Consider the following 24,416-nt stretch of genomic DNA (forward strand, 5'->3'; position numbering starts at 1 on the left):
TAAAAAAAAAAATAAAATATAAAAATAAAATGTTCAGGCTAAAATGCAAAAAATACAGTTAGTTGACACTTTGAATGCCTTAGCAACGTAAAATGTGAATAAATGAAATATTTTGTTATTGTGACCAGCATTTTGCTCACTATTTCGGCTAGCTTACTGCTTTTCCTAGCTTCTACTTATGTTATGTCTTGTGTTGCAGAATTCACACGCGCATTTCATTAAGTTATCAATTGTTCTTGCTATTGTATAAATAATTTTTGTTTGGTGTTCTCATTAATTTGCTTCAACTGCTCATGCTTCACACTAACTTCTGACTTTTGGTGACTGCTGTTGTTGTAGTTATTACTGTTTGACTATTACACTCCAGGTGTTGTTGATTGCATCGGTATTTTCATCTTAGCTAATCTTTTCGCGATAATTTAGCTTGTGCTTTGTCAGCATGTCGGTGACGGTGACCAATTTCTTAATGGAGAGTATGTTCGAAAGACCTTGCAACTCCGGCAAGTAAGAGACGCAAATGTGATGGAGTGTGGCCAGTTCTCGACCTGTAATGGGAGAAATTATTTTTATTTAGTATTTTTATGTTTATTTCGATCATTTGTAGTAGTAAGATAGCGCTTGGAGAGAAAAATTATACAATGTCTAACTTAGCCACAATTTTTACTGTTACTTACCAGTATCCTGCACTGTGTCCTGCACATCCTGCACAGTATGATTGGAGTTTTGTTCGTTGAACATGCCTGGCGGTGGATTTGGATCCGTAACGAGTGATAATTGATCGAGAAAGACAATCATGCGTTCCTTATTCTTCAATATAAACGGATTGACCACCTCCATGTATTGTTCCTGCAATAGTTAAACGAAAACACGCGCATATTAAATTAGTATTCACATGCAAGAGCCCGCAAAACTCACCTTTCCGCCAAACTCAATTAGATTTGCTAGATTCTGCAAGCATTTGGCTACCATAATTAAAGAACGCGTAGCCATGGTTGGGGGCGTTTCGCTCACCAGGCCAAACTGACGCGGATTCAGCAGTGCCGGGCATAGGAGACGTAGAAATATGAAACCGGAGACGACGCGTGTGCGTACCAAACGCTCAGTTGGCCACTTGGCAACGACGGCCTTTTGTAGGCAATTACATATGTAGCGCACACTGCGTGGGCACGCCTCGGGCGAGGTGAATATCGAATGCGTCACCGAATCGAGTATCTGCAACAAAAACTCGGCATTCGAGCAAGCATCATCGTTCACATCCATCTTGGTGGGATTGAGTTCAGCCGATTGCTTGCTGTCGAGTATGCGCTGCACCGTCTCCGAAACGGCTGCGTGCAAGAAGCGCGAGCACTCAGTGCGCATGTGCAAATCCATTAGTGTGGTGGCCAGTGAAGCGCCGCGAAATAGTGTTGTCGTTTCGTTTTCACGTGCGATTTCCGCCTGGCAAAGTACGCGTATCAGTTCCGTCTCGCGTTTCTCGTGACGGAATACACGTAGCAGCGCCGTAGCGAGCGGCACGCGATCATTGTGACAAAGTTCGGCCAAAGCTTTAACAACGCACAACTCGGGCTTGAGCAGCAACTCCTGCAACGGACTGTACTCCTCGCAGGGCATAATCAAGTCATCCAAATAGCGCATGCGTAAACGTAACGAACCCCACTCGCCCATGGGTGTCATGCCGGTGAGCTGATGCCAGCCCTCCGTCTCTTGACCGTTCTTCAAACTGGCCAAATCGATGGTGAGCTCAGCAACTTCCGAATCTTTGCCGCGTTTGCCACGCGATATGAGCGTAATTGTGAGCGAGACTACATCCGGAGGCACATCGCTGTAAAATAGAAATGCAATGAGGTCGATAATATTCACACTACAATACTCTGTTAAATACTTACTCCAAAACGAATTCCTCCTCCCACACTGGATCGGGCGCGATCTTCACACGTGTCTTACCCACCTTCACTTGATTCAACGAGATGCTGCAGTACGGATGCGGCACCAATTTGAATGGCAGCTTATGCGCCTCGAGCACATGTAAATTCAGGCAGCGCAACTCGCGCAAACACGGTACTTTGATTTGCGCCCGACTGAATTGTGAACTGCATTGCGCTTTGAGCGCATTGATCCATTTTACATACGTCTCTTGCGTCGCGCATAGATACGTATTGTTAGCCAAGCATGGCAATGCGCGCTCGACTATTTGAAAACAATATGGCCGCTCCCATAGCGATTCATGGCACTGGTATAAATACGCACACGATAGATCGATGAGACCCTTCGGTTTAGTCTTTTTCGGATTGTCATAGAAGCAGAGATGTGTTTCGCTGCCCTCGCTGATAAGCGCAAAGTATAATTGTTTCCATTTGGCTGTTTTATCAGACTTCTTGAACAAAGGGCCGTGATGTTTGATGCCGTTTAACTTCTTCAAACCGATTTGATCGCGACATTCGCGCAGAGTGGCATAAATTTTTTCGGCTGCCTTCTCCACCACAAACTGTTGATTGAATTCAGGCTGTGAACCGTTAACCACCTTGCAGGAAGCAAGAAAAGAAAGTAAACCAAGTAAATAAATATTAATTTATATACAAATAGTGACGGCAATGAACTTACTGGATGACTGAGTGAGTGACCCTCGACGATTTGCTCTTTGCGATAGCGATTGATCACCGCATCCAAGCACTCGAAAGTGCGCCCGCCCATCAGATAACGTACGCCTTTCTTTTCAATGCGAAAGCGCTGGATTTGATTATTAATGTGAAAGAAGAGTGAATAATCGCCAGGCGAATTATCGCTTGGGCGCACAAGAAAACTGCCTGGCCCGGCTGTTGTTCAGTTACATAGAAGATAAATATATTTGTACAATTCTAGGAAATTGAAAGTACGCTATCGTCATTTACCTTTCACCAGCATGTCAACGGCTTCATTTTTAGTGCAATTTGGATGGAACCAAGGAAACACCGTATTTGGGTCGATTGCCGGATCCAAATCCTCGACTAGTTCACGGAAAATCATGCCCTGCTCTCCAGTGCGATGAGCTGTCACCCACAACCAACCGTCGCCCATGTCATTGTGCACAAAAAATATATCACCCTTTTGAAAGCTTAACTCATCTGTGTCAGCCATCTTGGTATAGGGTAAATGTGCCACAACACGCTTCTTATCGTTCACCGGCTCCGGCGGCGGCACTGGTAGCACCAGGCGCTCACGTTTCAACAAATCACTGCATGAGGTGTAATAGCCAATGAGATCGCTCAACGACACGAATTGACGTCCACCAATATAGAAATCACCACACACGGCAGTAATGCTGATAAAGAAAGTGAAGGTAAGAAACATAAATAAATAAAAAATTTAAAAAAAGTTTAGAAGCCTAAAATATTTGAATTACTCACCGAAAATGATTAATGCCAGTGCGTCCTAAATAGCTTAATACATATGAACCAGGCTTGCGATCGCTTTCACGAACTTCAATTAAAAAAAAAAATAATAAAAAAGGTAAAAATTTTCACATTTCAAAATTATTTATGATTAAGAACATTCCACGAATTATTTAATTTGCAGCAGCTCTAATATTTTATTTTATGTACTTCTAGTATTATCTAAGAAGAAGTATTATCTCTCTGACTTACCCAAATAACTGCCTAATTTGCCAGTTCCGCGTAGTCGCGATTCAGCAGAATAACGATCCAAACGCCCATGATACCATTCACTCTCCGGTGGCGCAATTATGGCTGGTCGTTCACCTAAAAATATTGTCAATGTATTTAAGTTATAGATTACATTCTTTGAAAATAATGATTTTTCTTAATAAAATATAAACATTCTGGTACTTACCATTCAACATATTTGGACCATCAAACTCATCCTGATCTAATTCCTGGGCCAAGTCACCCATGTCGATACCTCCTGTGGCCATTAGTGCGTTTATACCAAAAGCTGCTAAATTACCGTCATCTAAGCCCCCAGTCGGTGAACCAAGTTTATCCTTATGTATGGCAGCATCCACATTCCCTAAACGTATTAAATCAGCCATAGTTTGTAGGCCAAAGCGGATTTAGTAAATATTTGTTTTTTGCTTTGTGGCTGAATATGTATGTTTTTTATGATTTTTTACAATATTTTAAGAAATTAATTAAATAGCTCCCGCTAAAGGTGCACACACACAATATTGAGCAGAGTAGAGTAGACTAGTTTGTCAGTGATATTTTTTGCTATTTCTTTTCAATGGCTTTCTGGCGCGTGCAATGTAGTTGATGACGTTTGCCAGGCTAATTATACACGAATATTTTTATGTTGAAATTTCAAGAGATTGTTGTGAGCACACACAAAATTTGCAAATGATGAGGTTTCGCGTTGATTACGTTAGCACAAAATAATAAATGTAAACACACTATTAGTTAGGTTAATAATAGTTTGTGAATAAATGCGATTTAACGATGGCGTTAGTATTTGATAAATATACGTACTTAATATTTTGGCCGGTATGCAGCAGTGATTTGCGACTCACAACGAACGGTGCGGAGTGAGTCAGTGATGACAACATATATGACAGGTTAAAACTGCAAAAAAATATTAAGCATAAATTTGCAACAATATCTACAAAAAATGAAACGAAAAACAATGCGAATAGTAACAAATTAAAGGAATGCACTCACACACACAGTGCACGTAATATAAAAGCGATTGCACAAAATATTAAAAAAGCTTGCTACTCTAGAAGTTTTCTTATTCCAACAGTCTTATGGAATGCAACAGAAAAGTAAAATAAAATGTGAAGAAACAGCAGCGACAACAAACAGTAGACAACGGTAGACAGCAGCGCAGGAAAAAGGAAGTGAAAAAGCGGAAAAGAAGGTGAGGCACCAGACAATATTAGTGAGCGTCGCCGAGCTTGAATAGCAGCGTGCGTGGCAGCTGGACGCCGACAGCGAACACTGCGCTTCATCGTTTCACATAGTCAAAAATGTATAGATAATATTGTATATAGCATATCTATATATTATTGGCTTTGTTGAATGAATACCAAATAAATTTTAACAGAAATAAAGCAAACTTAATAAATTGTATCAATGAAAAAAGTTATTATTGAAATATGCTGCTGTATACACTGATAATTTTTGAGAACGTTTTGGTTATACATAGGTAAATAGGTAAATGAAATTCAATTGTAATTATAAAAACGCAATAAAATTTTTGTTATTTCATTTTCTTTTCTACCACCGCGCTACTTCCTTTGTTTACCATTAAATCACTGTGCATAAAAGTTTTGGTCGTTTTTAGTTCGGCTCTGCAAAGTGCATTGGCCAGCTCGACGAAGGCAACCTAATGTTCAAAAAAGGCAGACACTTGTGGTATGACTCAGGAGTAGGGATGAAATGGATGTATGAACGCTCGTTAATTCGCACACAAACACATCATAAATATAACTTTCTATAACAGAACGTTGATGAAGTTGTATGTACGTCTAGACGGAATAATATGGGTAAAACATAAACTCAATTAGGTTTGTGGGCGGTGGCAGACGGAGCTGCCTGCATGGAATACCACGACATTGAATGGATATTGCACAGATCTGTATCAATCACAAAGTAGCCAAAGTATGCAAAAGAAATCACTATTTTACTTCGGCACTTTTATATCTATCAAGTCTCTGACTCAGCGTGTGGCACGTATGCGGGAATGTTATGTATTTGGTTTTAACGACATAACTTACCACGGCACAAAATTTAATTACAAAAAATTCATTAACTTAGAATTCGCTTTGGAAAATCTGCTTGAAGCAATTTAATAAAAATGAATCCCTACACCGTCACTATGTCGACGTTAGCGACAAACGCTCGCAACTTATTTTTCACGATTTTGCTTGTTTTCCACTCGTACGTTTCCAATCGTAATCTTTTCAAATTAACGCAATGACAACGACGTCCTCTAATGCGAACGACCACCACTAGACTACCTTAGCAATCAGAAAACTACGATGTGGCGTCGACAATATTTAACAACACATTGACAAAGGCTGCGACTGCGACGGCGCTAACAAAGCCGTAGAAAACGCCGACATCAAAATATGACGAATACACTAGCTAACAAGAGCGGCGTACTGCCGAATAGTCTATGAACAGGCAAGTCGCAAAGTCTTAGCTTATACTACCCGGTTGGTTCGAAGCTGCACTGCGTCGTCTTGATGTTGCACGCTGCTTGGAGTTTAATTGAGCACTTTCAATTTTCATCGCATTGCCTCTAGGCATATACCCTAAAAGGCACCCCTTCCACCCGACGGTGGGTGCATTAACAATTTTCACTTACATGCAAGCACATAAACATGCAAACATATATTAAATTAAAAGTACATATTACCACTCACATTACTACTGCATTTCTTTCCTTTGCGACCCAATCAGTGTTGCAGCCGCGCCTCCTTCAACATCAACACCGATATTTCTACAACTTTTCCTATCAACCAATAATATCAATAAGCCAACGCAAGGCAGCAAATTCAACTCTTTGCACTCACACTTATCTTATGCTTATTTACGAAACTTTTATATATTATAGCCTTTCAACACAATTTAGCAAATTTTACAATTTTATGTAAAATTATCAATAACAAAGTGAGAAAAATTCTGGATATGTAAGAACTTGCAAGAAAATTTTTTATGCTTATTCTTCTTTAAAGAACGTCAATACAATAGCGAGTTGAAAAACGATAAGAGCACATGGTTGCATTGATATACCGAAATTAATCTTTAAAATGTTAAAAAATCGACAATCTAGTGTATACACCATCCACTGGCATACTTTGGCACAGTGAGCTTCAAACTGTCTAAAAATGCCAAATCTAATAATAATTAAATATTTCTATCAGTAATCATTACAAAATTAATTGGTTTCATCACTTAAAAAACTAAAATGTCAGCAAAAATTTTTCCATTGATAATTGTAATATTGATGCAGTTCAAAATTTGTTTTTTAGAAAACTTTATTCACATTCTTCTTCATCCTATATACGGCAAAAGTATTTATATACAAAATTTTTATAAATCCATTTACATTTTTTGTAACAAAAAATGCTTAGGAATATTTAAAAAGTCTCTGAGCACATATTTTACAAAGAAATAATAATAAAAGAGTTGACAGATTTGATAAAGATTTTAATTAGTTAATTCACATTCAACTATAATTTTTGTATACAATTAATGCACTATGCAACTATGCACGACAGCTCTTCGGTATATCCAAAATTTACAATATACATTTATTTTATTAAGTACACATTTTACCATTATATAATTATGTATCTATGTATAAGATTAAGTATGTTCAAACATATATGGGCACATATGCGAAAATTTTATTTTATTTTTAAACATTCAATTGATACATACATGTATAATATGTATAAGGCTGGTTACAGACTTTCAATATCGAAATTTCTGATTCGCTTTTAAACACAACATTCACTTATACTAGTTACTCCAATATGAATACGAAATAGTTTATTATATTTTTCCTTTAATTGTTAAAAAAATATTTAATAAATAAGTTTTCATTTGGTATATGAAAATGGCAACTTCAGAAGATTATTATTTGGTTTATACGTATGCTCATTTCAAGTTACAATTTTTATTTGTTTGTTTGGCAAAAAATTCATAGTTGTATTTACATTAACAACGCCGTTATTGTTTTCCAATTTTTTGTATGACATGAGGACTAGATTAGGAACCATATTTGTACATTAGCTCATTTCAGTATCATTTAAAAAGTGCAAAAAAATATTTAGAATAAGCTATTTAATAAGTACATACACTACGAACTAAAGAAAAATACTGCATAACAAAAAGAAAACTAAACAAATACTTAAAAATATTAAGAGAACAAATGCGTAACACAAAATATGTTGAACACAACAAATTTGACTGGTAAAACTTACAAATCTATTTGCTTATTATTAAGCGGAAAAATTACGGTTGTGCGCATACATCTATTTATACATTTTCACTAGCAAACACGCTACATCGCTCTCGTCGAACTCCATCTCCTCAGCATAGGCGTCCAACTCGAGTATATCGAAGTTCTCTGCTGCCAATTTGAAAGCCTCGCTCAATGTCGCACCACTTGCCGAAGACGCTACTGAGTTTCCAGCTGTACCCTCCTCCAGCTCTGCATCGCCAGCAGCGCGACATACTTGCGCACCACCATCAGCAACTTTATCAGGCACATTGTCGTCTTTCCGCAATGCTTGCGCCCCAAGCACCAAAGCGGCCGCATCATTTTCAATCATACCGCACACACCGTCCGCTTGCTCCTCTTCCTCTTCCTCCTCCAAGTCCGTGTCGGACTAGCTGCTACTTGTCGGCGTTTGCAGACCATTCACTTTGCCGGGAAAGTGGCACATGCAGGCCGGTGTCGGATTATGCGCAGCATTTGAGTCCAATTTCTTCGTTAGCGTCTTCCAATAATCTATCTGCGCATTCAACAGGTCAATCTTCCTTTCGCGCTCCTTTATCGTCAGCGACATGAGGTAGTCATTGTTGCGATTGTTGGCGTTGTGTGTGCCACCGATGCCACTGCTACTACCACTGCTGCTATTGCTGTGATTGTGCAAGCCGCCAGCACCGCTGCCGCCATGACCATGCCCATTGTGATGATGATGACTGTGACCGTGGCCGTGGCTGCTCTTTTGGAGGCCGGCGAAGCCAGCGTTCGCGTTCAAGCTCATTAACAGCTGATTTGTACTATTGATAAGATTGTTGTTGCTATTGATATTAGCGGCGTGCGTGGCGCGCTGCAGTTGCGGCAATGGCGGCTCTGCTGGATGCACCGCACTCAAGCCAAGGCCATTGAGTAACAACTGCTGTGCTGCTTGCTGCTCGGCACTCACCTGGTGGCGCGTGCTGGGTGTATGGCGATCACCGTTATGTGCTCCATGACCATTTCCGTTGCTGTTATTACCGTTATTACTGCTGTTTGGTATATTCAACGCAGAATTACTGCCGCCATTCTGCAGCGCTTTGAGGTTCGCCAAACTGCCAATGCTGCCGACGCGTATGCCACCAACATTTTGTATTGTCACTTCAGGTTGTTGTGACGAATTTTGCTGTTGATGCGGTCCATTTGAGTTGAAGGAGGCGCGTTGTGACGCATGCGCCGATTGTACAGGCGTAGAATGTCGCAAATCGGTAGCGAAGATCTCATCATCTTCTTCCTCTAAACAAACCTCGGGTATATCTTTGGAACTCAAGCAGTCACCATCGTCATCGTCCATATCCTCCGGCGCCTGTGACTGATCATTATCGCTGATGTCCTCCGATTTAATGACAATTACATCGGGGTCCATGCCATCGTAGCCGAGCGAGGCTAGTTGTGGGAAGGGATTCTAATGGAAATCATAGAAGAGAAGGAGTGTAGGAGAAAGTAAGTAAAATTAGTTACGAAATTTGCAATGAAAACAGAAAAAGAGTAAACGAATTAATTACGTGCCTAAATATAATTTTAATTTTTGTATAACAAATTACGCCTACATCCTTCAATATTTATTCTTGTATTGAACAAAAGCCTTTACGCCGCTCATCGTTTTATCGCTCGTGCCCAGTTGCCGATTCTAATCTGTACTGCGCGTAAACCACACTTGTTATCAATCACACCCCAATGCCCACCCCAACAAACAGCGCCTGAATTACCCAAACGCTTACCTACTAACCGCTATTGCAACAACAATTGCGCACCTCACCTCGATGTGTGATTACTACCCCTCCGTCACACTTGGGCATACGAGTATCCAATAGGTATGCTATCATTTTCAACTCACCTTTGAGTCATCGTAGTCATCGTCGTATTTGTGCTGTCGATTACTGCCGTAACCGCCATTCCCAATGCCGCTACCGCCGTTCGGCGACATCTGTTCGGATATGTATTGTGCGACGGACTCCTGTTGCGATAGTGTATTCAGCAGATCCATGAATGTGCGATTGCCTTTGCCTTCGCCGCAGAGATCCTTCTTCAGCAGCAATTTCATGTTTTTGTAGAGCTGACGTAATTGCTTGGAGGAGCGCTGATGATAGACGCGCGCATTGAACTCCTTTGCTATTTGGCGCCACACTTCGTCCTTCTTCCGATTCGACTCGGCGTCCGTGCGCTTATTCTCGATGACATCCTTGTATTGAGCGGCGAAGCCCAGCACCATGTTGCGCTCCCGTTGCGTGTAGCGGGGAGTCTTCTCCATCTTCACACGCTTTTTGTGAGACGTTTTGAAGCTGCCGCACAGCAAGCGTTTATATATATATGAAACGATACAACAAGGAAATGTGTACACAATAAGATTTGTTAGAATATTGCGCGAAGCTTAAGCTTAATTAAATAACTGATAGAAGCGGTCTAGTCTAGGTAGCCGTGAACCGCACAGCGCACTGCGTGTGTTGAGCTGTGAGCAAAGTAAAACGGACTGGTTGGTTAGACTCGGCCCAGAGCGCGAGTGGCTGACTGATAGCCGCCTGACGATAAAAACCGTGAAAACACACACATACCAAAGTCGTCGCTGTATGAGTGCGTGCGTTCGCTTTAGCTGTCGTTGCGTTCTTGAGCGCTTTTTCGCCTTTTTGTTATTATTAATTAATAAGCATTTGACAAAACTCAGCCAAAGCAGGGCGCAGCGCGCGCACTCAGCCACTCAATCAGCCCCAAACCAGCAGGCAAACCAAGCGGCCACACGGCTAGCAAATTGTTTCGAGCTCAACGAACACAACGTACACACACATACACAAAAGTAGACAATACGTTTTGTTAACGGCAAGATATCGTCTGACGCGACAATGATAACGATTTTCGTTTAATGATAAGCTCACACGGTATCTGGCGAGCTGAAGCTTAGTCTCTGGTCTGTGGCGCAGCGCCATATCTCCAAAATACTTTACGCTCAGCAAATAGACTGACTGTACGCGTTTGTTTGCTTGTATTGCAGTACCTTTATAGGCAGTCCGTCAGGAGCTTAGGATGGAAAGTGAGTCAAAAAGCAAGCACGTCCGTAATAGTTGTAGAATTAGGTAGCATTTTCAAGGAGGCCTTTTTAACCCGACTCCAAAAACGATTTTAATTTAAAGCTTGATAAGCAATCGGAAAACAATCATGGTTAATTACGTCAGGCAACCTTAAAAATTTGTTTTATGGAAACTGCTATGAAAGCTCATAGCTGTATAGACGATAAAAGCTGTTTAAAAAAATGTATACGCACATTTTTATACACTTATCAGGGTAAATACCATAAACCTAGAAAGAAATGTTGGAGACCTTATAAGGTATCAAAAGAACGAAGCAACCCTGAAAAGCCTTATATAAGCTGCTGTGCAAGCTCATGCCAACATACAAACTATTCCCTCAGTTTTTGAGATATCAAAATGAAATACTGCAAACATTCTTTTCTCCCGACCTAATTGATCAGAATCGCCATTATTGGACCACTGTAGGATATTGCTGCCTACAAACTTACATATCTATCAAAATGAAGTCCTAATATGGAACGCTTGACAAGATTACCTCAAGAAATTCGGTATAGATTATGTCGTGGACAACGCTGTAATTTCCAAACGAATTATTCAAATCGAGCAAATATAGAAAACAGTTGCCATACAAACTGAGCGATCAAAATCAAGATAAGTCTTTTTATACCCTTTTGTGATATAAGAAAAACATTTGTAACAAGTATTATAGTTTCGATGCAGCCGAACTTAGCGTTATCACAGAAACTGAGGAGTTGGCGGGTTGTTTTTAATATTGGGTAGTTGAAAAAGTCTTTTCGTATTTTGTCAATAGATGTCGTTGTAGTCGACCAAAATGCTACATATTTATTTTTTTATTTATTAATATAAATATAAAAAAAATAGTTGAACTTTGCTTAAAAATACGAAAAAACTTTTTCGACTACCCATTATTAACTGGTTCTGATTGCTCAAAGCTAAGTTTGGGCATAAAGAAAGTCTTTCATATCATATAAATACCTGTCATTGAAATACAAATAATGTAAATGCAGGCTGTGTGTGTGTACGAGCACTAAACCCCATCCTAGCACAAGCGAGGATTCGTGCGCTGGAAAAAGCACCTGATAAAGACACCGATGCATACATATTTACAATTCATCGAATATCTAATCACCAAATTGTAAATCTACTTAATCATACACATACACACAGCTCCATATAGAGCAGCTTTAATGTTTATGCCTTCGACAGAATTCAAGTTAAACCGATATTAATCATTAGCGAATCGCTGGAAAAATTAACAGTTTGCAAAAAAGTCCGCAATTGATTATTATTGGGCGCGACGTAGGTGTGCGGGGCGCTGTTCCACCATTACAAACCGCACTTTTGTCTAAGCAAAGCTGACAATGGCGAGCTTAATGCTACATGTGAAACAAAGCATTTATTAGCATGTACCTAGACTTGAGCGAGTATGCAATACATACATACACCATATATGTACCTATATATAACTGCATATAATAATCAAATATAGCGAGCATTTCAATGTAAGCAGCGCTTCAAGTCCAGTTTGAGACATGACAATAAAGCAAATAGTAGAATTTATTGTCGAGCTATGTGTGTGTCTGTGTGTAAACAATGCGCACCGACTGTGTGCTTAAGATTGCAACAGTGGAATGGGGGGCTTAAATAGGTCAACAAATTGCAGACAGACACCGCAGCAGGCTGGCAGACTGTGCAGTCCGTGCAGGAAGTCCATACAACCTGCCTGCCGAAAGTGGCTGACATTGCGTGGTGGCAAGTGTGAGAAGACAAACATACCTGCTGTTGTCGCCGTCGCCGTCGCCGTCGCAGAAAAATCTATTAAATTAGGCTATATCAACTGATAGCGCACAAGCCGCAGCCCAGCTGAGTCAGAGCTGCAAAGTGAATTTTATATTTGTTATGCCACACATAAACACCCGCTTTCATAATTACAAGTATTTTTGCAGCTAAGTATCGCTTTATTTGTCTGCCTGCAGAAGCGTAGCAGTGGAGTGGCGGCAAACAAACACTCAGTCCACGTCGTCAAAGTTTAAGATAAGATTGAAGCGCACACTGATAAGCCCGATAGTCGGTTCTAAAAGTAAATGATGTGGCATTGAGGTGCCCACATACTTACATGCTTAGGTACCTGTATGTATGGTACCAAATATATGTATATACGCATTAGTTTCATCAAGTGTACCGAGCAGGTGAAGTGATACTTAACGATATACTATATACATATGTACGTTGTGTGGTAGTGCCATGAGTAAGTGGGGATTTATAAAGAAAGACAACTACTTTTACATCACAAGAAAGCAGATCACGACTGTAGAGCTTTCGGTGACAAGTAGTTGGAAAATATTTGCCGAGAAATAGAATTGCTTTTGGCTTTGTTGTGTCGTAATCTCACATTTGGTGACAAAGATCCTTAACCACTTCGGTACGAGCGTCGACGACCACAGATAAAACAAGCTTTCAGTCTTTCAAGGCGTATCTCAACACAGATCTATAGGCGATCTAACGTCGGACGGATATAAGAAAGGTTTTTTCTTTAGCAGGTTAATTTGAAGCGACAAAACGTTAAGCCTACGATTACCAATAGAAACGCAGAGTATAGGTTAGGTTAGGTCGCAAAAGTGGCTCAACCAGCGAGTTTACAATATGATAGATGAGTCTTAAAGATCAAGGAATGTATTTTAGCTTGAGTTGTCTTAAATTACTTAGTGAACAAATAGGTCATCAACGAAGAATTTAAGTTCGTAATCAGGGGGGAGACGGGAGTAGAATTTTAGGGGGTACTATATAATTTTGTACTTGCAACTCAAAGCACTTTTTTTGCGGAGTGTCACTTTTGACAGAAATAATCTACATATATCTTTTAACTTTTGGGGGGTAACTCTCCGCAATCATCCCAGTTTCGAATATATGAGAGTATGCGAGATCTGCTCCCAATGCTTTAAACGAGATTTTTTGGAAACACTGTTTACAGGGACAACGATGAAAATTTCTTCGAAATTGCTGGACCTATCGATTTGAAATTTTCACACGACCTTCTCACATATTCAGATATGTTTGTCAGATAGTGATTCGTTTTTCGACAATATTTCAATTTTAAGGCACTCTGATGTATACTTTATTGCATAAACCACTCACTTGGGAAAGCACCATTTTGTCAAAAATAAAAATATGTACTAATCTTTAGATGATTACCGGTATTCATCTATTGTAATAATATTTTTTGGTAATACTGGATATCGGTTACGTGATCACGGGAATTTTTCAAAATTAATCACACTTTATTAAATTTAAAAAATATACATAAATTTTATTTATTTATTAAATAAAAAGCCTCTTCAAAAAACAAACAACAATAAATGCAATTTCCGAGACTTCCAGCTGGATATAACCTACAACCCCTTAAGAGAAAAAAACCAATTTTCTAACCATAAACTTTTTATAAGCGCTTCTGAGGCACTATTTCACCACATTACAACTTCTTTCGGTTTCAATAAACATTTAATAAATTATTTATCAAGATAGTGCAATGCAAGAACAACAACAGCCAAAGCACTGACTCGACAATTACAAAAATAATGAAAACAAATAAGGTCTTTATCTTGTTTTGGGGACTTGTTTTGTGCTATTTTATAAGCTTTTCTTTTCTAATGAACAAATACACATACACATACACACATGCCCAATCCTTGGCTAAGTGTTCGGTAAATATGAATTATAACAGTTAAGTGGCGTATGTGAGCATGTGTTGTGTTTCGAAACGATACGAGTTCAAACGCATGGCTTTGACGATGAGCCACAATTGCACCAACACAAGCACACACACCACACGCGCACGTACTGCCATTCGCAGTCGTATGCAAGGTGTGTATTACCTGTAAAGTCATGCACATACAGGTGAATCTGCTGATAAGAGCCTGATAACAGTTCTGATTTCCGCGCCCTGCGCCACACTGCTGTTCTACTGCGTACTCTCTCACTGTGACGCAAGCATTGAGCCGCAGCCAAAGCACTCAAGCCTGTGTTCTGCGCTGTTTTCCCATCTACGTACGGTATATAGATACATACATATGTACATATATGATGTTATATACAAATATTATGTGCATATAGGAATTTTTGCCTTGGTATATCGGCAGATAGTGGCTAAAGCGTTGCCGTCGGAGTTTACCATGAGTAGCGCCCTTTAAAGTTGTTTATGACATAAAGCCAAAAGTAGCAAGAGCACAAGCGATTGTAATCTATCGAAATGGGAACGATATCTCATTTACCAATCTTAAATTTTTTTATTAGAAATCTGGCTGCCGGAAATACCACGAATAGCTTTAGGCTCGATTGATGTGACATGGATTATGCAATAGTGGTCCGAAGTGAACAATATGTTCGAAGATTGTAGCATTGTCTTAACCAATAATCCATGTCAAATTTCGTAAAGATATCTTACCAAATAAATAAGTTTTTCATACAAGAACGTGATTTTGATCGGTCGGTTTCGATGGCGACTATATGATATAGTGATCCGATATAAAATATTTACTCGGGGATTGTAGCATTGCCTTGGGAAATATTCTGTGCCAAATTTCGTTAAGATATCTTGCCAAATAAATACGTTTATCTGTCAAGGATAATACTTTGACGATCAGTTAGTTCCGACAAAGCAACTGAGCTCATTACGCTGATCTTTTATAAATATGTATATAGACGTAGGTTGTTGTTTTTATATATTTTCAGAAAGGCAATGATGTTCAGAGATCTTAATAAATAACCTTTCACTGATTACTTAATACAAATGTAAGTAAAAAAATAGAATGCACATTTCTATACGAATAAATATAATATATCTATATACTACTTGTATGTATGTATTTACTATGTTTATATGAAATGCTTTGCTGACTCAAAATAATTTTCCAAGCGGAAACACGAGCGATTCCAACACTCTTTGTACCAAGAAATCAGCTCAGCCAACACACTCTCATGCATAGACATGAATGCAGCTAGAACAATTTTTCCGAACAAATATACTAAGAAAAGCGCTTTATAAAGCTACATTAATACGCCTCAATATATACATATGCATATGTACATACATACATAAATAGCGTGTATGTAGTAGATAGCGACGGGTAAATGAGAAATTTATTTTTGGCCAAGCCAAAATCATAAACAAGAAAAGCCAAAGTGAGCAAAATGGATGGAAGAGCTCGAATTTCTTTTTAAGTTAATACGTATGCATGTTTGTAAGCATGTGTGTGTGCTTTGAAATATCGATCAACGCGATCTGAGCGGCTATACTGTTAGAAGAAGAGCGCTTAGTGGCAAGCAGAAGGTGGAGATTTAAAAATAATAGCTTTTCACAAAGATTGCTTAATTTTATACAAAAAATACTTAACATTAATTGAAATTTATATAAAATTTGTTGATAAAATTTTTTATTTTGGATTACTATATAGTATTTTTTATATTCCCAATCTAAAAAAATAATAAATAATAATTATTTTGTTAAGCTAAAGTTGAAACGGACATAACTAATAACGATGAGAGTAGAGTTTATCAATTTCCCTTTAATTTATTTTCACAATAAAAGTAATAATTTAAAGCTTCAATAATGCTGCTTAAATGAGTGAAGCTTCCATTGGTCGGTCTACCTACACACGGGCTACAATTGGAAATAATTTTACATTATATATAAGCTGCCATTGCAAAAGCTTAAACAAATGAAATAAACAAAGAAAGTGCATGCAACACGACTCAAATGAAAGAAATTTCTCTTTAATCAAATATTTCTTTCCCTCCCCGCCTCTAAAGCACGCTCCCCCTTAAAGTAAGATCAGCACTGAAGCAGGAAAAGGTGGCAGCATCGAAAGAACGCAAGCAGACAGCGCTGGTTATTTATAGTAAGACGATCGACTTTAGAATTTGTCGCACAGCGTTGAAACACGAGCCACTTAAGAGCAAAGTCTTGCAGTGAAATTTCTTTGAAGAAAGCAGTGGGGAATTATTAAAGAAAGTACACAGCCTTAAGTCCTAAGCACCGCTCGCCAAAAATTCACCCAAAATTGAACATACTTGAAATTCCAAGGCTGCGTTTTGGACTGTGCTCTACTTCAAAGTGCCCAACATTTACTGCTAGCCACTCCTCCAACATGTAATGGCAATGCACAGCCAACCGCCAATAACAAAATCGTATTTTCGTATTGAATTTGTGGCTCCCTTTTGTTGATCAACACGCGTATACGCAACCAATAAGCCAAATTAAACAAACGATCAGCGCACAGCGACGAACGAGCGGTCGCGTGAGTGTATGCGTATGAGTGCACACGCGAGGGTGAGCAAGTGAACACAGCAAGGCAGCTGATCGGTCAAACAAGCAAGCAACCAGCCAACCAACAACAGAACCGAACGTACATACAAACAAACAAACGCACAAACGAGCGATCCGACACAGAAGCCACTAACGCTTTAAACCTTGGACTAAAATTAAATCGAAATGAATTCACGCCAAGATGTGGCGGCCAAGAAGTTCAAGCGAAAGCGGGCACGAAGGCACGTTCGCTTTAAAGAGCAGTGAGAGCGGGAGCATACTCACGCAAGCGAGCAGGCGTATAATGTCAGCGAGAGGGATTTCGTTTAGCTCGTGTGCGCGTCGTTTATTGGACGTGTGTGTGTGTGCGTGTGGGTAGGCAGAGTTGGCCAAAAGCTGTGCGCTATTACGCATTCGTATAAGCAAGCCACAAGGCGAATGGGGAAAATGGAAAAGTCCGCAGAAAGTCGTCGTTATGCGAAATGCCGCGTAAGAATGGAACGCTCGCTTTCATTTTTGGCTGTGTATGTGCGCACACAAACGCGCCAAATTGCGCAGCGTATAGCTTTTATTTATTTTCATATCCGCCAAAAGGCAGCAAGTCATCACTTGGTTGCCTGTTTGAGATCGTTGTTATGGCACTTACCTCGTACGGTACGGCGGAATGACACCAATACTACGGCTGCTGTGACAACACTACTCCACTACGCTTCGTCGACTGCACAGGCTTGGTACAAGTTCGTTTTGATCACTTTCGGTAGCCTGATCAGCGGGGTTCACTGGGATTCCTTCAAATCTATATGTATGTATGTACGTATGTGTTTTTCTTCTTTCCAAATGCGCGGATTCAGTGGCACTTCACTGGCTCGACTTGCCTTGGCTTGCTGCCCTGCGTTCTGCGATACTTCCACCTCGCCGTTTACGACAACTAGAGACGCGTGCACAGCGTTCAAAGACAGAACACAGACTAGCCAAGAGTTGTGCTCGTACAAAGACGATGTTTGAATTCTATTTTTAATTAACAAATTTGTTTCACCAACAAATCGCGGCAAAGGAATACAATATTTGAAGAACGTTAATGTGGGCGAGCGCCATCAACTGACGGTAAAGCGGGCGAGGGCGGCTAGTTGTGCTACTCTGCACTGCTCTGTGTTCAGGTCAGCCAAAAGAACTGCTTAGTTTACGTTGTGCTTTTGATTAGTGTTTTTTTTTTATTATTTTCTTTGTTTTTGTAGTTTTGAAATTTAGATTTCTAAGTGAAAACACGGCGCCGAGGCACAAGCAATCGATGTGTCGGGATACGAGCGAACACTGAAATAGAAAGATGAACTCAAATTGGCGCTGAGCAATGCTTATTTACAAATGGCGTCGAATTTTTAGATTGGAAAACTTTTGTGTATCTCAGTTGAAGCTACATAAGGCAATCAGAGCGTACAATTCTATTTATAAAGGGTACATAAGAAGAATGATCGCACGTATTTCGGTAAAACACGAATTCGAATAATAATTAGTATCACCGATTCAAATAGCAAAAGCAAGACTCGAATGGTGGCTAAGAAATATAATATTAGGATATAGAGTGCTTGATTGTTCAAAAACGAGTTAATCCATCGGTGTTAGGCGAAAGATCGAGGTATGGCTTAACGATTGTTGATATATTAGTTTCCTAGCTTAGAAAGCTCTAATTGCCTGGGTTATGAGCGAATTTTGTCTTAAATTGTACTTAAATTTGTCTGCTTAAATTGTTGCTAGACCACAGTTACATAATCAAACATAAATATCTATAGTTCGTTCTACGTGAACGTGGAAAGAGTACGTTAATCGACTCATCTTAGTCGCTTATAACTACAGTTTATCGCGATGGGAAGGAATTGAATACATAGGTTGCCTTTTATATGGCTTAATTGTTTTTCAAAGTACAAAATTTTTCCGGAAAGTAATATAACTGAATCGATTTAAAAAAAATATTGAGCGAATCGTTACAATTCTTTAAAAACTTTCAAAATAGCCTTGACAGCGTCGCGGAAGACATTCTCCGGAATAGCCTCGAGAGCCAAAGTGCATGCTGCTTGGATCCGCTCTGCCTGCGTGTGCCACTCGAAAGATGGCCTCTTTGTCTCGGGATCATACTCAAACCTACATCTATGATTACGTTATTAAAAAATTGGGGGTCACTTTCATACATGTTCAAATTTTCTCGGCACTCTTTCACTAACTGCAATTTCTGGTCGTCAGTGACCATCTTCAAGCACACCTTGTGCATGTTCAAGTGCTCCGTCACAATGCCATGATATACAGATTTTGGTAAATTTAATATCTCAGCAATTAAACGAATATTTAGTCGATGGTCTGAGTTCAAAACTTTGTGCATACGAGTCACATTGTCGGTGTTCCCGGCTCTCTAAAAAGGCCTGGTACCTCAAAAAAACACACTACTTCTTGCTAAAGTATCATCTGGGTAAGCCGGCTTGATCATATCAAACGTCTCTGTCGCAGATTTACCGAGTTCACACATAATTTAATCGCGTACATCTGCTTCGGCTTGCAAGTGCTCGGAGATAATTGACCAGCCGTTCGTTAGCTAGGAACGCCCTCCACGGAATCCAGTCCGTGCGAGCACAGCCCGAAGTACAGTCGCAACGGAAAAAAATAAGTTATATTATTTTCCGGGCAAACCCTGTATAACCACTTCAAACTTTTAAGTTTTTCTCGAAACTGTGTTCTCCACGTGGATTGTCAAGATTTCTCGCGAACTACAGCAACCGATCTTAATGAAATTTTACACAGATCTTCGCCATACAATTTACAAGGTCTTGAATGAAGAAGTTCTTGTTTGTTCATTACAACGATTTAGAAAAAACTAAAATGTCGAGAAAGATTCATATTTGATTAGTCTGCCAAAAATACTATTATCGGTTATTTGTTTCTCTTTCGTCCAACAGTTAATTCAAGCTTTTAATTAAAATGCGTATTTTCTCTTTTTGATGATCATGTTAGAGGAAGCACCTTTTTCCGAGGAACTGCCGGAACTCACTCTTAATGGACTCGTTTTCAATATTTTCCGTTGAAAATATCTCAAAATATCACTTTGTAAAATGTGTACATATGTTTCTTTGGTAAAATAGAAGGTTGAGTAAAGTATTTAATTTTTTATATAAAAAAAATATTATTGAAAATAAGCCGTTTTTTGCGCGATGAAACCCATTTAACGCTTTTAAAGAGTAAACAATTGTAAACTCGTTACAAACAGACAAATTTCGAAAAATCGTAAAATTTCTATAAACTTATTTATATTATTATATTTATGTATATACACGTACACAATTTTAGACATACATATGTATGTATTTACAAATATTTGAGTATAGGAAATGTTCACTAGTATGTGAACGCCTTTGTAATGTGTGTCATTAAAAGCGAAGAATAAATATCGAAAGCATTTCGTTTCAAGACCAAATGGCCCCACATACGAGCATTACTTAGCACAGCGATGTGAGTCAGCGCCCAAGCGACCGACTGGCTGTCGGGGTGACCCACTCACCGGCGACTACTACTATATGCCTAACTTCGAGACAGCGTATGGCAAAACAAAAACAATGTGTCATTAAGCGCGAGAGAGCGGAAGAGTACAGGCGCAAAAAATATTGCCGAAGAGCGTGTACGATTGCTAATCTCGGACTAAAAATAGCAAGAGATTTTGAAATATTTACAAAAACGAAAATGCTTGCTTAAAGAAAAACATGCGTACATAAACTCATTTCGTTGCATAGGTGTTACATCAAATGATATTAGAAATTCGGCAAACGCCAGCAGCAGCAGCAGATAATGTCAGCAAGCAGGGAGAGGCGTGCGAGCCGAGTTTTTCAAAATGTTTAGCATTTTTTTGTGAAACACTCTTGCAGCGGCCACTCTGGCCGCCAAGTAGCATTGAACTGCGTTATGTCTAGGTGTTATTTTAAGATCAGTTCAATTACCTCCCGAAGACATATGCCTGAAATGTTGACTGCCACCATGAGCCCACACTACGGCAGTCTTATAAACAACGATGAAAGTAAAGTGCACGAAACACGACTCTAGGAAGCCATAAATAAATCTGAACTCATCTCAGCACTTGACGCAGAAACGAGCCAACGCAATGCGGCGCGAAGACAACGGGGTAGAGCCCTGAGTTTTCACTCCAGCGTCGCGCAAAAGGAATAAGCGCAGCCCGACCAACAGCACACTTCTGCCGTATTCAAGCGTAAAACATTTAATTGCACGCAGACAGAGCGCTTTGAATGTGTGCATGTGTGTAATTAGCCTGCCACGTAGAGTCGACTACGTGTCTTTGATACCCTAGGTTGAAGCAGCGATCAGCACGAGCAACATATTGTGTGACTGAAAACTTTCAACTAGGAACACACACATACAAACAAAATGTGTGCATAAAATATTTCAGAAAAATCACACACAGCCAAACCTTGATCGTTCCACTGAAGACACGATCAACAATGCGATCGCAAGGTATACACACAGGCAGCATCACACACACATACCGGCCTGAAAAACAGCGCGCACAAGTGCATTTGTGGAGCTGAGCGCCGGTAGAATACGAACTCTGAGCGTTTATTTTTAAAACACGCATAAAATATACAAATGTACGAGTGCAGCGGCAATAGTTGTAATAGCCGAGCAGCAACAATTGCAATGGGTATAACATAAGATCACTGATTTTCGGCAATAAATGCACGAGTGGTGTCCATACACACCGGCGCAGAGGCAGCTCATGCCACTATCCAAATTGAAAGCAGAGATCGAAGCTGAGTATTATTGCACGATATTAGTGAAAAAGAGCGCTCTCGCTACTTCTGTCGATGCTACAAATCGATGACAAGGAGTAATATGGTATATATTGGGTAGTCGAAAACGTATTTTCGTATTTTGTCAATAAATGTCATTGCAGTCGTTTATATATAAACAAATAAGTTTAAGTTTGATTAGAAATACGAAAATACTTTTTCGACTACCCAATATATTAATGCAAGTTTGAAATTTAAAATATATGACATTCTTAGAACTATTTTCTCAATGTCGGGTTAGCACACTTTTTTTAACCTGAATTTAACTGACAGCTGGCTGCTAATCAGACATTGAGAAAACAGTTCTTTTCGGAACCAAAAACAGTTTACGAATATGCTTTGGTTACGCAAAGTTTTTGAAATTCACTTTCGTACATGCAGGGTTTGTCCGGAGAGTAATAGGACTGATTTTCTTCCGCCGCGACAGTACTTCGGAACACCGACTGGATTTAGTAGAGGGGATTCCTACCTAACGAACGAGCGGCTGGTCGCATGTCTCCGAGCACTTGGAGAGTCGGGACAAACATTTTCGTTCACTTTCACGTGTTTCTGTGAATAGTGCAGCCGAAAATGCAACGATCGTTAGGGCAGAAGTACGCGATTAAATTCTCAGAAAATCTACAACAGAGACGTTTTATCTGGTCTGCTTCATCATGACTTTCGGTGGCACCAGACCTTTTTGGAGGTCCGGAAAGAGGTCGCTGATAAATGAAGTGTTCAAGAGACTCAAACGAAGGGTCAGTCGGGTCCGACCAGACATCGCAGCCGATTGGGAGTTCCATCACGACAACGCCCCATCTCACACCGCCTTTCTATTGAACAGTTACCTAACCAAAACCTGCATCCCAACCTGCTTCCCCAAACGCCCCACAGCCCAGATCTGGCCCCCGACTTTTTTCGTTTCCATGACTGAAAAGACCGATGAAAGGCAAGCACTTTAAGACGGCAGCGGCGAGTAGCCCTCGCCTCTCAAGGCTATTCAGAAGAATGCCTCCTGTAATGCCTTCAATGCTTGGAATTCGCGTTGACAGCGCTGCATCGACGCAGAAGGAGCCTATTTTGAAATTTTTAAAGAATTGTAACGATTTCTTCCATGAATTGTTTTTAATCGACTCAGTCCTATTCCGGACAAACTCTGAACAATTTCTTTTCACCAAAGCCTTAGGCAATAAGCCATTTAGTGGTCCGAATCGCTGGTTCCCATCTTTCCTTTTGTGTGTTACAGACTTCCTGGCAAACTTAATACACCCTGTCCAAGAAAAAATTGCGTAGTATGCCACATAGCTCTGAGCCCGCTAATTACATTACATCGTCTCTTACATTTCTCCGCCGTCCCTACTTCTAAAACGAACCGGCGCAACTAAACGTCAGTAAGTCACCAGATATTTATTTTCGGTTTGACTGCAGTCGCTCAGTAAGTTGATACTTTTGAAACTAATCGATAGCAATTTAATGCCGAGCGAGGACATAAAATATATATAAAATGTGCCCAAGTGAGGGTTGGAGTGTGGGTGGTGCTGAAACATGACGTGGAAAGAACACAGTTTCATAGCACTCCAATCGGTGCAAGGTACAAGCAGCCAACGCCGCCAGAAGTCGAAATAAAGCAAAAACAAAAGCCGAAACAGAACAACCACAAGGATAAACGGTGACAAAGCCGAAGTAAAAAACCAACGAAACCATGGAGTAACAGCAAAGCTGTGGCTGACAAACCGAGCTATGAATCAAAGCGAATTTTCATAAACGATGTCTTGGCCATAAGGAAGGAGACATATTGGAAGGTGCAAAGCGGTGGAAATAGGCAAAATCAGATAATTGGACACAGCAGGCAGATACAAAATCGAAGCGACGGCGAATAATACGAGCAAGCGAACTTCGAAAGCAACAGTCGGCTTGTGGTGGCAATCCACATGTATGTTTATATGTGTTGCATTGAGTACAAAGCAGTCATCAAATCACAAAGGCGCGCGAAAGGACTCTAAAGCGTCATTTGAGGCGCAGCGCTAAAACTGGAACATAAGGTAGGGGCAATAAGGACAGCTTGGGTCTCGGCGACTTATACATACATACAGACGTGTTCGAAATAATAAGAACAACCAAAGTGAATATCGAAATCATTGAATAAAATTTTCTCAGTAATATTTTATTGAACCTTTTCTTCTTAAAAAATTTATAAATATTGTGAGTATTAAAAAAATTGAAAATCTGGTCATCAAATACGCACTAACTTTTTTGTACTGCAAATTTTGTTGCATTGGGTCTTAAACAGCC

The 24,416-nt window shown here is 39.8% G+C and overlaps 2 protein-coding genes across 10 annotated transcripts in view; both read right to left on the minus strand.

Moving 5' to 3' along the window:
* Nucleotide 1: 1 nt before the first annotated feature.
* Nucleotides 2–6,613, minus strand: LOC108965103 (ras GTPase-activating protein 1). 7 transcript variants are annotated; one of them, XM_018927297.1, is made up of 11 exons: nucleotides 6,356–6,613; nucleotides 4,458–4,550; nucleotides 3,826–4,259; nucleotides 3,621–3,734; nucleotides 3,384–3,456; nucleotides 2,889–3,298; nucleotides 2,602–2,813; nucleotides 1,887–2,521; nucleotides 916–1,822; nucleotides 675–846; nucleotides 2–545 (listed from the first exon to the last, which is right to left on the minus strand). In XM_018927297.1, the coding sequence occupies exons 3-11, from the start codon at nucleotides 4,022–4,024 to the stop codon at nucleotides 397–399; spliced, it is 2,871 nt and encodes a 956-aa protein (XP_018782842.1). In that variant the 5' UTR covers nucleotides 4,025–4,259; nucleotides 4,458–4,550; nucleotides 6,356–6,613; the 3' UTR covers nucleotides 2–396. The 7 variants fall into 7 exon arrangements, with proteins under 7 accessions (XP_018782842.1, XP_018782844.1, XP_018782846.1 ...); XM_018927299.1 differs by having other exon boundaries at nucleotides 6,349–6,613; XM_018927301.1 differs by having other exon boundaries at nucleotides 3,826–4,002; nucleotides 6,356–6,612.
* Nucleotides 6,614–7,121: 508 nt separating this feature from the next.
* The window catches only part of LOC108965101 (uncharacterized protein DDB_G0283357), a 20,592-nt gene continuing 3,297 nt past the window's right edge, over nucleotides 7,122–24,416 (minus strand). Inside the window, exons 2-4 of one of the 3 annotated variants that reach the window (XM_018927294.1) lie at nucleotides 17,954–18,618; nucleotides 9,800–10,244; nucleotides 7,122–9,367 (exon numbers count right to left, since the gene is read on the minus strand). In XM_018927294.1, coding sequence (XP_018782839.1) covers nucleotides 8,330–9,367; nucleotides 9,800–10,213 — 1,452 coding nt within the window. In that variant the 5' untranslated portion in view covers nucleotides 10,214–10,244; nucleotides 17,954–18,618 and the 3' untranslated portion in view covers nucleotides 7,122–8,329. Of the gene's footprint in view, nucleotides 9,368–9,799; nucleotides 10,245–17,072; nucleotides 17,492–17,953; nucleotides 18,619–24,416 lie in introns of those variants that run through there. The other 2 variants (XM_018927296.1, XM_018927295.1) reach the window with 2 other exon arrangements.

This window comes from Bactrocera latifrons, unplaced genomic scaffold, assembly GCF_001853355.1.
Source record: "Bactrocera latifrons isolate USDA-ARS-PBARC rearing strain unplaced genomic scaffold, ASM185335v1 scaffold_133, whole genome shotgun sequence".
Lineage (NCBI taxonomy): Eukaryota > Metazoa > Arthropoda > Insecta > Diptera > Tephritidae > Bactrocera > Bactrocera latifrons.